Raw genomic sequence first — 14032 nt, 5'->3', positions numbered from 1 at the left:
GTGGACTGAGACTGTTTTAATTACACTCTGAATTGTCCTGCGTGGACCGAGACTGTTTGGGCAGCACAGTGGTTGTTAACAATGAAGCCGAGGGGCTGGAGCTCAGCAACTAGAGCTCTTTTTGATTTTTTTTTGGTTTTGGTTTTTTGGTTTTTAGAGACAGGGTTTCTCTGTGTAGCCCTGGCTGTCCTGGAACTCACTCTGTAGACCAGGCTGGCCTTGAACTCAGAAATCCGCCTGCCTCTGCCTCCCAAGTGCTGGGATTAAAGGCGTGCGCCACCACTGCCCTCCTCAGTTAGAGCTCTTGTTGCAGAGAACTAAGCTTCAATTCCAGGACTCGTGTGGTTCCAAACCAGCAGTTCCAGTCCACAAACATGCAGGCAGAGCATGTATACGTGTACAATGAACCTGTAAGAAAAGATGCTTTGATGGAGGCCAGTGCTGTGCTTCCGAGCCACTCAGTTCAGGCCTGCCCCTTGTCCACTCTGGGGTAACAGCAGGGTCTAGGGCTCCCCTGAGCTCTGGGAGCCAGCAGTGTGCTAGGTTCCTGTGGTCCACAGCCCTGTGGGTCTGCATGTTTACTCACCACATTATGAGAACCCTGCTTTGCCCCTGAGCATTCCAGACTGGGACACTGGTGAGATCCATGTGGGAGCATGATCGCAGACTAGGTGGGAGGGCTGCAGTGGAGGAAGATGGGCTGTTGCCAATGTCCCTGAGAAGGGACACAAAGGGCGAACCAGGCTGCCATTGTAGGGGAAGTGTCTGTGGTTGGAGGCCCTAATGGAGTGTGGAAGGAAGGTCAGGATAGGAGTATCGAAAGCGTTCGGCCACTTTTTAGCTGCCTCTCTCTCCCATTCCCCACCCCAGATGGACCTCCTTCCCTGGGCAGGCCTTGACATCGCAGGCTCTCTGTGTGCTCTGTGCTGCCCTGGGCCCTGGAGCTGAGGAGCTGACTTCCAACAGGAGCTCCAATTTGATCCGTCCCTCAGCTGCTGCGTCAGGTGCCAGCTCTGTAGTGGGATCCTGTCAGAACTGTCCCTGAGGCTTTTGCGTGACACGTGAGGCAGCTCTCCTGGGACCAAAAAGGCCCAGTTTTGGGGTGTTTGCTGTGTGGCATCCCTGATTCCAGAACCTTCCTGCTTTGTGTCCCCTGGTCCAGGTCTCAGAACCAGCCATTTCTGACTTAAACTTGGGGTTAAAAGCATTGGATTTCCAACCTAGACATTAAATCAGGAGCAGCCAGGGTTTTGCCATGGCGGATGGTAGGAAGTGGGTTTGATGAGTGATGGCAGACAGCATGTTTCCGTTTGTTCTCTGCAACTCACAGCAGTGGGTAATAGTCAGCCTTCACACAGCGGCCCCTCAGATGACCCTTGGTCTTTGAAGACATGTTGCCGGTTTCTTCTTTCCCACTTGCCTTGCAGCCCTGCTCTCAGTGGACATTGAGGAGAGGGCAGAGGTACAGCAAGGCCTGGGGTGATTAGTCTTGTTTTTAGACCCTGAGCTGGTGACAGGCCCAGGATGTGGTTGGCATAGGGTGTGGTCACCATTGGCAGATGCTCACAGGTAACAGCCTTACAACTGTGTCAGGCCTCCTGTCGCTGATCACCTGGCTCTTCCCTCCCTCCCTCCTTCCCAGAAATGGCCACGTCCTGCACTGAAACACCCTGTGTAAGTATGAAGCTAAATGTGGAATGGAACTTTCTGGTACTTCTTAACAGAATAGCCCACTGTCTTCATTGTTGTCTCTTTCTCTCTGGCTGTCTCAATGCGTCCTGCAGGGCCTGTCTTGAAGCTAGGACATTAGATATGTGTTGTAGGGCCCTGCAGCCAGCACTGGTCCCTGAGAGTAGATCCTGTGACCCACATGGACTGTCCCAGAAGACCACCATGCTTAAAGATAGGATAAGAATTCTGATAATGGTCACATATCAGTCAGAAATGGTAGTATCCAGGAGCCCGCTTTAACCAAAGGCCCCACAGGCCAACACTGTGGCTGGCAGTCATGTCATGGATAGGAATGGTACTACGTGCCAAGCAGTAGCCTCAGCACCGGGTCTACTGCCTTCCCATTCATGGTCCTCTGGAGGCCAGGCTCCCTTGTGTTCATTTATAAGAGCAGATCCAAGCATCCTGAGACCAGAAACTGCCAAGGGTGGAGAGAGGTAAAGTCAGGATTGGCAGCTCTGTGTAAAGGGTGGGTGGTGACAGAGCAGAGATGTCATATCCAGAAGCAGAAGCCAGTAAAGCACCATGTTCCCAAGGATGGGTGTGGTAGACGAGAGGAGTCACGTGGGTTTCTACAAGGGCAGTGACTGTGGACTAAAGTCATGATCACATGACCCCATGTCGGTGCTGGCAAGAGGTGTACCACAGTACAATCCTGACATGTTGTCCCACAACTCAGAAGACGAAACTTCAGCCTATGTTTGAGACCCATAGGGTTATAGAGCGAGCCTGACAGTCATGTGCTCCTGTCAGTCCAGCGTAAAGATTGTAAACCTCTGGACTCTCCTGTGGTGCTCAGAACATCAGTGTGGCAGCTGTGTGGCTAGTGGGCACCACCTTGCCCTAGAGGACAGGAAAGGTGGCAGGTTCAACCTCCCCCTGAAGCAGAACTGAGCAAGCTCGCCCAGAGCCTGACTGACTGATCTGCCCCTCCTGGCCTTGTGTTTGGTGGGCATGGACCTAGTGGCTGCTGTAATGTTGGAGCAGCAGTGAATGTCTGCTGTGAAGACAGATGACTCACCGACTAATGTGACACACACTAATAGTCTGTTGTAACCTCTCGTAGTGGCCGCTGCCTTGTTGCCTAACTCAGCATCTTAACTGTCCCCAGTAACATGGCTTCCCTCTGGCATGCCCTGCCCACATGGTGGCCGTGGGTGGAGACCAGGCTGCTGGGACACACGCTGCTGTGGTGACGCAGCAGCTCCCTGTCCTCCGCAGGCTGTGTCATCACCATCTCCGGACGCATGACCTTCACGAGCAATAAGTCCATGGAGATTGAGGTCCTGGTGGACGCTGACCCTGTGGTGGACAACTCACAGAAGCGTTACCGGGCCGCCAGTGCCTTCTTCACCTACGTGTCCCTAAACCAGGAGGGCAAGCCGCTGCCTGTGCCTCAGCTTGTGGTAAGTGTCCTCGAGAGTACCATCCCGTCCTAAACAAGGCATGACCCAGACCTGTGACCATGGGCTGTGCCCGGGTACAGTCAAGTCTCTAGAAGGGGTGCTGTAAGCTACAGGCTGTAGGGTGGGCAGATGGGTCAGGACGGACCTCTCTGAGCTTGTCACCATCACCGGCTCCTTATGATAGCACAGTGCCCGGGTTCCTGGGGTTGTGTATACATGCTGGGGTGTGCTCTTGTCTTCTCTAGCTCATCAGGGGACTAGGAGAGCTGAGGTTGGAGGACTGAGGCGTGGGCCCTCCCAATGTGACTTTGGGCTTTTGTGTCACCCGGTGAAAAGCAAGCTTCAGTTCTGTGCTACTGGGGCTCTTGCAGATGGGGAAGGAGTAGCCCACATGTCAGCTGTGTGACCTTAGGCAGGACGTGAGGAGACTAGAAAGTCCTGGCCAGCAGTAACAAGGAAGGATTTGGCCAAACAGAGGCCTGGGGTGGGAAGCAGGGAGAAGCCGTCTAAGGAGGCTGTGCAAGGGCAGGCAGGCTCATACAGGAGCAGATTAAAAACAAACAAAAACAGGGCCATGTCCAAGGGTTTTCTAAACGGCTGAGGGGTTCGGGTCTCCAGGATTACTCAAATGGGCACAAGATGAGGGGTAGCTCCAGAGCTAGTGGATGGTCTGCATCTTGATGCATCTGGAAGTAGAGAGGGCTGGTGCTGCTGTGGGCGTGCTCTCAGCACTCTACAAGAAACCATGAGTCCTCCTTCCCAGCTACATGGTCAGGTGCATCTTTTTTGAGTGCCCAACAGTGAGGCTAGGGTGGGCTCTGCAAGGTTGGGTCATGTACCCTGTGTACCTTGCAGTCAGGTTCCTGGCCCATGACCTTCACTGAAGCAGTAGAAAGTGCATCCCGAGGAGTGCACAGGAGGAACAATGCTCGGAGAGGAGGCAGCTAGACGTGGAGCACTGCAGGGGGTGGGAGAGAGGGATAGGTGTCTGTCCCCAGCCTTGAGATTCTGCCCTCGGTGGTGTCCTGTGGGTCCAGGCTGTTACTTTGCACTTGTTGAAGATGCTCCTTTGATGCTTTTTGGTTCTTTACTGAGGTGAGCAGGAGTAGTCAGCACGGAGGGTGGCGAAGACTTCCTAGAGAAGGATTCTGCTAGGCTTGGGTGTGCTTGGGAACCAGCCACACAAGCACAAATCCTGGATCTGGGTACACACGTGAACTGCACCCAGCTACACGAGGGTGCATGATGCCCCTCCTGCTCCCGCCTGCCCCCCGCCCCCGTTACCAGCCATCTTCAAGCTCCTGTCTATTTTTAGCTCCCTCCCCAGGGCCCTGCTGACATGGAATGCAGCCTTGTTTGCTTCTGTGGAGGTGTTTCCTGATGTGGGGAGCGCTTGTGTGCCAGGATGCCTGCAGTTGCTGCCATACCCAGGCTGACTGTTACACTGGCCGCCTGTGCAGGAAGCATGGCCCACACCTGCCACCCACGCTCCCTGGAGCAGTGCCCTTTAACCTTGGAATGGGATGAGCCACAGGCTTCTGTCGGAGCTATGGATAGTGGGGAGGGTGGTAGGAGAGCAGCCTCCTGTGGTTCAGGACCTGTGGCTCCCGGGGACTCAGTACTGTGTCATTTTTTTTTTCTTTTCTTTTTGGCCAGGGTAAGAGAAGTGCTTTGAGGGAGGTAAGATCCATATGCAGTCAGTGTTGGGCTGGGGATCCCTCCGGCCCCTGTGAGGGCAGAACTTGCCCCAGTTAGACTCAAGGGCTCCAACAAGCACTCTGTAATGGGAGGTGCCCAGCCTGGGTCTCAGGATGTAGGGAACTCACAAAGAGGATTTGATTTATACATTCTCATAAAATCTGGATCCAATTGCAGAGACTCGGCTGCCCTGTCATGCCCGGTCGTATGCACCTTATGAACGGCACACAGGCAGGTGGGCCAGACCCTGCCTCAGTCCGTAGCCCTCTGGTGATAGGGAGCACGTGGTCCAGGTTCAAATGAGGCAGTGAAGGAATCAGGGCTGTGGCCAGCTTTCTTCTCCTTCCCAAAGTGAGGCTTGCTCATAGCCAGAGGATCTCAACCAAGGACCAGTGAAAGGTGACGGTTTTATCTACTCGGCCCAGTGCACCAGTGATGGCCAGGTTTGCCATGAGCCCTGATGTCAGAATACCTGAGGGAAGCACCTGCTCCTTTCTTCTTGGGGACTGGGCTTCTGATTTTATGTGCATCGTTCCTTGGTACCTTGGCTCTGTCACTGCAGGCCTCTAGAAGGCAGAGCATTGTGACACAGGGTGTGGTAAAACAGACTTGCTTCTCACTGTAGCTAAAAAGCAGAGAAATCAAGGGACTGTCCATGGGCGGACTCCCTGTGACCCATGTCTTCCAAGTGAATCCATCGTTCAAAGATGCCACCAGAAAGAGACCACATGTCCTCCCTGCAGTGGTTTTCACCGCTGTCCTCAGCAGGGTTGCCGCTGCTTAGGAGACGATGAACACCTAGGCCAGCACCTTGCCACCGTCATCCTCTGCCTCTGGGAAAGGTGACCATGGGGGTCTGAGGATTGGAAGGGGCAGGTGGTTAGGGTCTTTGGTGGCCACCGAAACATGTCCTCGTGTGTGGCACAGATGGAGTTAGGAGATGCCGTTCATTCTCATCGTGACAGGAAGACCATGAGGGAGGGCTGGACAGTGACTTCCCAGGACTTTGGCACTGGCAGGCCAGGAAAGAGGGCCTCATCTCCTCTCTGTGCAGCCTTTGAATCAGACCTGCTGATTGGGCCCTGGGCTGCTGGCCTCCATTTAGGTTCTGGCTCAAGTGTCTGCAGTGTGACTGAGAAACACCTGCTTTGCTGGGCCTGCTCCTTGCAGGGGACTCTTCATCAGCCCAGATGATTAGAGAACCAGGTTGGTCTTTGGTTCACATTGTGACCACACTGTACCAGCTGGTACTGGACCTGAGTAGATATTTGCTCCCGTGGCCCCTGATTTTTCCACAGAGGAGGAAACACAATTTCTTTCTAATCTGTTTCTCTGGGCTCTGAGAGCCTGGGGCAGAGAAGGTGGTTACAGTTCTTGGCTCAGCCGTACAGAAGAGATAAACAGCCTGCTTCCAGGAAAGAGAGGAGGGGTCTCACAGACTCTTATCCCAGGTAAGGGGAACAGGGACTCTGATCTCTGTATGGACGCCTCTGTCTATGGGCTCCTGCAGGCCATGTTCAAGCCCAGAGAATTCACCATGCATGGGACCATTGCACGTTTGTGCTGGGACACTGTCACTGTCTTTGAAATCTGAGGCCTTGTGCCTGTCTCCTCCTTTCATTTGGCCAGAGTGTACTTCTCAGTGGCCTTTGACCAAAGCAGGAAGTACAGAAGCTTGATATATGTATTCCAAGAAGGCGTGGGTACTGCCCAGCCTCAGGGGGCTGCCCAGCTGAGAGGATACCTCCTCCTCTCCAGGCCTGCCTCTGCCTCCACCCAATCTCTTCACCTGCCTCTTTGCCCTCCAAGCTACAGGTGTCTCTTGAGGACCCTTAGGGCCAGATTGCCATACGCAGTGTGCACAGAATAGTCAGCCTGGCTGTCTGCTGAGCCTCCCTGTCTTTCCCCCAGGAGGATTACCAAAAGGCTCCACAAGGGCCAGTCCAGTGGAGTAAGTTGGAATAAGGGTGTCACTCCATTCATGATCCACAAGAGGCCACAGAGCAATGAGGTCACAAGGACACCACACTGATGGGGTGAGCCCTGCCAGCCCAGCGGCCAGGAGGGCCATACGAGGAGACTCACAAGTCACTGTTCCTAAGGCAAGGGGAAGAGAGTGTCACAGCCCACTGAATCCACTGTCATAGAAGGGAAGTGTTAGGGGCAGGAGGCAAGATGAGGCCTGGTCTCCAAGACAGGTTTTGTGGTGGCCAGCTCTGGCCCCTGGTATATCCTGGGGCAGGGTACCTCCACCCACCACGCTTGAGACTGCAGCACAGCTAGTACTCCATATTAGAATGATGTGGCCAAAGCCCTCAGACCAGACACCCCCGAGGCCGTGTGCAAAGGATCAGAGAGAGTCTTGGGAGCTTGCTGTGGGGGAGGGAGGATTCGAGGAGGCCTCCCACTCATCCGTGTGTACACAGCATAGAGTCAATAAGACACACTGCTGCCAGCAGAAAGGCTGAGCTTTGGGGCAGTTCCCTGGCACTGAGTGCAGCAGCTACACCCAGTCATGTCTCTGTCATCATTGCTGGCTCTGCCAGCCTGCTGCAGTTGATTGGCAAGTGGTACAAACCATCATTTTTGGATCTGGACAAGAAGGCCATCCACACCTGTGTAGATTCTGGCTTCCTTGGTTCCTTGCTGCTGCTGTTCAAGGTTTCTTTTATGTGTATGAGTGGTCTATCTGCATGTACACCATATGCCAGAAATGGGCATCGGATCCCATTAGACTTGGTTGTGAGCCACCATGTGGGTGCTGGGGATTGAACTCAAGGACCTCTGGAAGAGCAGCCTGTGCTCTTGACTGATGAGCAATCTCTCCAGCCTAGGGCTTTGTTGTTTGGATCAAGTGTGATTCATTCTGCTGGTCCAGGTCCAGTTGTCACTTCTATCAGGGTAAAAAGGACTGGATCAGAGCCGCTCTGGTGGGGGCCTGGCCAGTGACCCTGCCCTTATTGCTGTGTAGACAACTAACATGGGAGCTGCAGTCATGGCTGCATGTCCCTGGGAGACGCCCTCTCAAGGCTGCCCCTCCCTTTACACAGCTAATCCTCTGCCTCTGCCAAGAGCCTTCTGGTGCCCTTTATATAGGGACTTTCTCAGCCATGTGGGAACACTGTATGCTAGGTGTGAGCCCATCCCTGCAGGTAGGAGGAGCCCCTGATGAGGGTGTTGATGAGATTTCTACCAGGGACCCTAGATAGCACAGGGAAGAATTGACCGAGCCAGCTGTTGAGGCAGTAGTGGGCATTCTGCCTCCAGGTGCCAGGCCCAGCCCTGCTGAGGTCACATTCTCAGGCAGAGCTTGGCTGTTCTCTCTTCTTCCCTCCCCCTGGGGAGACAGTGAGTCCTGTGCCGAATCTCACTGTCTGGGCTGATGGCCGGCACACTGTGCTCCCCACAGACTACACTAATCAGAAGAGTTTTCACTGATGCCATGAGTGTCTGAGACCCCTCTTGTGGAACATGGGAGAGAGCGCACTGTGTGACTTCCTAATTAAGGTCTGTGTCCCTCAGGCTACCAGGAAGGTGTTCATCTCCACTGGATACACCTCCTTTAGCTGGCACTCACTAATTACAAAAAGGACAAGCTATTGATTGTGCAGAGGGTAGGGCTCAGCTGCCCATCCTCTGTGCTGTGTTCCAAATGTGTGTTCTTGAAGCACAGAAAATGCAGAGTGGAAACACTTGGCTTGCAGCGTGAGGCTCTGAAAGCCACAGGCTTTCCTCCAGTGGAAGCAGGCCCAGAAGACGACACTTGGCAGGCTGGGTGCAGGAGATGCAGATTGGGGCTAGAGCTGCCAGGCAGGGAGAAGGGCTTGGCATCCAGTGCCAGGCAGAGCCTGAGCATCCAGAAGGCACTGTACCTTTAACCTATAGCTGGGATGTCACCCTTGGCCTTATGTTCCTCTAAGTGACCCCCAGGCTGTTTGACTCTCCTCCCAGGCCACTGCCTGGGCGAACAAATGCACAGCAGAGGCAAGCACTCCTTGAGCGCCCAGCAGCCCCAGAGTGCATATGACCTCAGGGCATCTGCGAAGACAGACAGTGACTGATGGTCATGGCTGTGAGCATGTGTGAGGGACACATGTGCTAGGCCACACAGGGAACACCACGAGTATCCCGCTGGATTATTTCATGGTGAGGGAGCCTGACAGTAGTCCATGAGTGGGAGACTTCAGGCCAGTGGACCCAGACTCGTGCCCTGTCAGCCTCTCCTCTCTCCCTCTAGGGCGGTACCTTCCGTCCCATACACCCCAAGCCGACACAGTCCCTTTGCTTCACCCTTACTTTTTTGAGGCCTGAGGAACCTACGTGTGGCTGCAAGGCGGCCAGTCAAGCAGCCAAGAGCTACCCAGCTCCTTTCTTCCTAGCGACAGCCTTAGGTCTCCCATGGAAAAGCTTTGGCCTTCTCCCCACCTCCCTAGCTCCATGAGAAATGTGCACCGTATGTGTTTATTTACTTTGTCATGGAGGGGTTGGGCTGCAGGAAGTGGCAGCTGGGCCATGGTGAGGGCTGTGCACAGGGAGCCATCTGTCTCATTCTGTCAGCTCCAGACCCAGCAGGGATGTGGCAGCTCAGTCACTGGCCAGGAAAGCCTGCCTGCCTCTGCTGTCTCCTGCAGCTGGCTCTCTGGCTTCTGCTGCCCTGATAGGACCTCCAGGAAAGAGAAGCCTTTGTCATTTTGAGATGACAGTGAAGCAGAGTTTGATTCCTTGGCCAGCTTGGATTCCTGTCTCTGAGCACAGGCTCCTGAGAGCCAGCCAGAGTCCCTACGATAGAGTGATGAGGCCATCAGTTGGCACATTCCTCATGGGTCCTCACAGCCGTGGCCATGCTGTCCTGGCCACCCGCCCACACATCCATCACCAGGCAGCGTTCACTTTAGTCGAGGGCAGATCCTGGTGATGAGGTCACTGCAGACATTGAACTTCAGAGACACATGAGAGCAGCCTCCAGGCTCAGTGCCAGGCCCCAGCCTCACCCTCCGCCCTGAGCTGACCGCTACAATTTCCTACACTTTGGCTCAGGCCTCCTTGGGTCCTTCCATCAGTGCCTGAGTGACACAAACGTCCTGTGCCGTGAGGCACACATACTGGAGTTACTAAGGCCTGTTTGCTGCTAAGACTGTGGCGGTGTGACATAGAATTGCTCAGGCAGTCTCTGTCACGGCTGGCCGTGCCACCTTGCTCACCTTCCCTGTTCCTGCCCTGATGACCCCCTCATCACACACACACACACACACACACACACACACACAAGCACACATATACACGCCATCTCTCCCAAACCTCACTGTCTAGGAGGAAGGTTCCTCACGTATGCGGGGAGTGTGAGGAGATGGTCCAGGGTCTGGCTTTCCCTGCTATGTTGTGATGTCATAGACTAGGGAACTTGTAACCGACAGAACACAGTATCCCCTGGGTTGTGGAGGCCTCAAGAGCACGTGAGGCAGGCTGACCAGCACAAAGCATGGTGCCAACAATTGATCAACGATGCTGGAACAAACCAGTGTGGGAAAGCCTCAGTTCAACTGGGTGAGCACATGGGCTTTACTTTGAGATTTCAGTCTTAAGAGTCAATGAGCAGTTTTCTGTGAGAGATCACTATGTGTGCAGGTGCTCATGCCCAGGTGCCCTGGCCAGCAGAGAAGCAGTGCTTAGCAAGGGAGTTTCTCTGCAGTTTTTATTTGGACCCTTTGTCTTCTGGGGGAGCCTTTCTCGGTGTGTAGTGTAACCCTGATTAAACTTTCATATGGCCGGGCAGTGGTGGTCCACACCTTTAATCCCAGCACTCTGGAGGCTGAGGCAGACAGATCTCTGAGTTCTAGGCCAGTCTTGTCTACACTGCAAGTTGCAGGGCAGCCAGGGCTACACAGAGAAACCCTATGTTGAAATACAAAAGATTCCGTTTCTGTGTATGCACCTAAGACTCTGCAGTCAGGAACCAGAGCCGCTATGGGAAGCGTGTCGGTGTCTTTAAATACCTCATTGGCAACTCATTGGCTCCTGGCTGGCACAGCCTGGACAGTGTACACCTGGTGACATTTAGGGAGCAATTTGGGGGAAGGCTGGCAGAAGGAAATATTTGCTGTGACTTGACATTAAGTCCTCTGGCTGGTGCTTCTCCTTTGCCGATGTACTGCGTGTCTGAAGGCATGTATGGCTAAAATTAGCTGCCAGGACTTGGTGTCGTCCTGGATGAAGGGCACCTGCTCCATGTCCTTGGCTTCAGATACCCTCTTATTGTCACAGCGAGATGCTTCCCAGCAGAATCAGCACGGCTCATTAGACCCCTCAAAAGTGACCCTCCCACTGCTACCATTACATCTGCCCAGGAGTCATAGTGAAGCCAGGCCATCCCTAAACATGAAGTCCCGGCAGGCCATAGGTGCCATTAGGACCGTCCCCCAGCAAGCCCAGCCTACCGTGGAATCCCTCTGTTCAGTTGCTCATGCCCGCTGATACTGTGATCCTCAGGTGCCACTGCCTGAGGATCTCACAGTCCAGGCCAAGGTGGCCCCTCCCCACTGAGTGGGAGGGACTCTTGCTCCTAATGTAAGGCCTTTCTCAAGGCCATAGCCCACACAGCGTCCCTGCCTTCCCTTTGAAACAAGGTTGGACAGTTGTTCCCTGGAGTGGGGCAACCCCTTAACTCTTCATGACACTTGTCCTCCCCCCCCACACACACACACATACTTCCTAACCCCACAGTCCATCACCAGAGAGCTGGGGCTGGGATGTGTGGCAGACCAGTGCCTGGCACCCAGAAGGCCCTTGGCAGAGGTCCTTAGCACCTCCAGGGTCAGTGCAGCCATGAGCTCGCTGGTGTCTCTAATGCATCCTTTCTTGTGTGCCGCAGCCGGAGACAGAGGATGAGAAGAAGCGTTTTGAAGAAGGCAAAGGCCGCTATCTGCAGATGAAGGCAAAGCGACAGGGCCACACAGAGCCTCAGCCCTAGGTGTCGTTCTCCCGTCCTGGGTCAGCACAGTTGTGGCAATAGCCCCACCGTGTGCAGTCACTTAGAAGTTACCCCCTTGGCCAAACCCCTAATTTCCACTGAGAGCTGGTGTTGTGTGAAGTATTGTGTGGCAGTGTTACCTATGGCCCATTCCCAAAACCTGTGCACCAAAGCTTTATTTATATCCCCCCAGTAACTGCTCCCCAGTGTTGTCCCAAAGGCCATCATGGACACCAGAGCACACTGACTGGCCTGAAGAAGCCAGCACCACTAATAAAGCTGCTGCTGGCTGAACTCATGAAGCCTAGGTGGTCATTTGTCTGAGGGGGGAAGGGTCTCTTCTCTCACTGGAGTTCTGCCTCCTGTTTCCTGTGAGGCCACTGCCTCCCTCCCAGGCCCCGCCCCTCCCAGTACCAGCTCTGGAAACTGAGAGATGCACTCGGGGCCTTGTATCTTAGTGGGACCCCTGGGACCGCACTGCCCCTATGGCTTTCATGGGACGCTGCCTCAACCTTATAGGGGGATGCTTTCCCCTAACAAGGGCTTCTTATCCTTCTCCATACTTGAAGGCCTAAGCAGGCGATGGGCAGAGAGAGTCTGCACTGTCTGCTCTGAGCACCTGGAAAGAAGGCCCAGATGCCTCATCTGCTGGGGGAGGCACCCTGCAAATGGGATGAGAGCCTGGCTGTGTAACTGCAGGTCGTGTGTGTGTGTGTGTGTGTGTGTGTGTGTGTGATGGGGCATGTCTGATATACCGTATGCAAATGTAGTATGAGGCTAAGTGCACATGCATCTGTGTGCCGTATGCAGCAGTGGACATGAGATGTGGAACAGCTGTCTGCCATCAGGATGTATGTATGCTTGTGGTCCAGCTGCCTTGGGTGGGTGGGGTACAAGGAAGCCACCAAGGCCTTTCCAGGGGCCAGGACTCCACCCCCTGCCCACCAAACCACCAGAGGTGGTGCCTGGGTTTGTCCCTGAAGCCCAAACATCTGTCCTCCCACATGGAGAAGGCAAACTGTCCTGCCAACAGCTGCAGCCTACCATGCAGCTCCCTGAGGCCCTGGAGGAAGAACCCAGCCCCAGATGTGCAAATACACCCGCCAAGAGCTTCAGCTTTCGTAATCTGTCTCGGCCCAGGTCCCAGAAGACGGGGTGACTTCCTGCCTGGAAGTAGGAGAGGGGACCAGCTCTCCCACATGCAGCCACACCAAATCTGCGTGTCCCTCAGGTCCCTAGACGACTTTGGGATCTCCAGCCTATGCCACAAGGGCATCCTCGATGCAGAGACGAGGCCACGCTCAAGCCAGCAGAAAGCACAAACTGCCAAGACCCAGTCACTGCTTCCTAAGCAGGCCCTGGGCCCTGGACTCCCTGAGGCATGTCCTTTATAGACGCAGCATTAAAATGCCACACTTGATTACAACTGCCCTCTGCTGGCAATCTATTTATAACCATGACCCCCTAGATAGGAGCTGGACTGTCTACAAAGGGGCCCCTCTCAGAGCCCTGAGCACTCCTGGAAACCCTGGGGAGTGTGGGAGGGCACCCCTGGAGCCACTGGTGTTAACCCTTTCTCCATACAAACAAAGCTCTACTACTGACCCTGGCGCCCTAGGGTACAGCAGGTAAGCTACTGAGGTTGCAGAACACCGGGCGGCTATTGGATTATAATGTAGGTCCAGGAGAGGCTAAAGGACAGTCCTGTCCCACACAACCCTGGATGGCCTAGAAGACTGTGCCATTGTGTCTCCTGATGAGGAGCCAGGGGGTCACCTCCACCCTTTCTGACTGGAGAGGTCTCTAGGCCTCCCACGGAGAACAGGACATTTTCCTCCCCATAGGAGCAAGGAGGGGCGTGTGATGGTTACAAGCCTGTGTCCCACTAGAAATGTTAACTGAAGGAGGAAGGCTCCAGGAGGGGAGGAGGAGAGCCAGGAATCAGGCTTCAAATCCTGGCTTCTACCAATTCACTTGGTTGCTCAGAGCCTCAGAAGGGACAAGACCGAGTCGGTAGGGGAAGGCCAGTCACCCTGCAGCTCCCAGGTCCTTGCAGTGTTCCCGGCAGTGCCCAAGGCACGGGATAGTAAGTTGGAACCTTTGGCTGGCCCAGCTCTGCCTTCTACTCTTGATTCCTGACCCAGCAATCTGATTCCTAGAAGCCGCTAGATCTCAGGCGCACGCATCCTGTCTCTCGTCCTCAAGGATGCTAACCTCTGACGTGGCTTCC

At 54.5% G+C, this 14032-nt stretch overlaps 1 protein-coding gene across 4 annotated transcripts in view; it reads left to right on the top strand.

The window, feature by feature from the left end:
* Acot7 (acyl-CoA thioesterase 7) overlaps positions 1-12104 on the top strand; it is an 87046-nt gene extending 74942 nt beyond the window's left edge. For all 4 annotated transcript variants that reach the window (XM_028757790.1, XM_028757789.1, XM_028757792.1 and 1 more), the window contains exons 8-9: positions 2953-3137; positions 11704-12104. In XM_028757790.1, the coding sequence (XP_028613623.1) occupies positions 2953-3137; positions 11704-11802 (284 nt within the window). In that variant the 3' untranslated portion in view covers positions 11803-12104. The remainder of the gene's footprint in view (positions 1-2952; positions 3138-11703) is intronic.
* Positions 12105-14032: the final 1928 nt, after the last annotated feature.

Source organism: Grammomys surdaster, unplaced genomic scaffold (assembly GCF_004785775.1).
Source record: "Grammomys surdaster isolate TR1022 unplaced genomic scaffold, NIH_TR_1.0 126185, whole genome shotgun sequence".
Classification (NCBI taxonomy): domain Eukaryota; kingdom Metazoa; phylum Chordata; class Mammalia; order Rodentia; family Muridae; genus Grammomys; species Grammomys surdaster.
The sequence above is the reverse complement of the archived record's forward strand: the minus strand, read 5'-3'. Positions and strand labels throughout refer to the sequence as shown.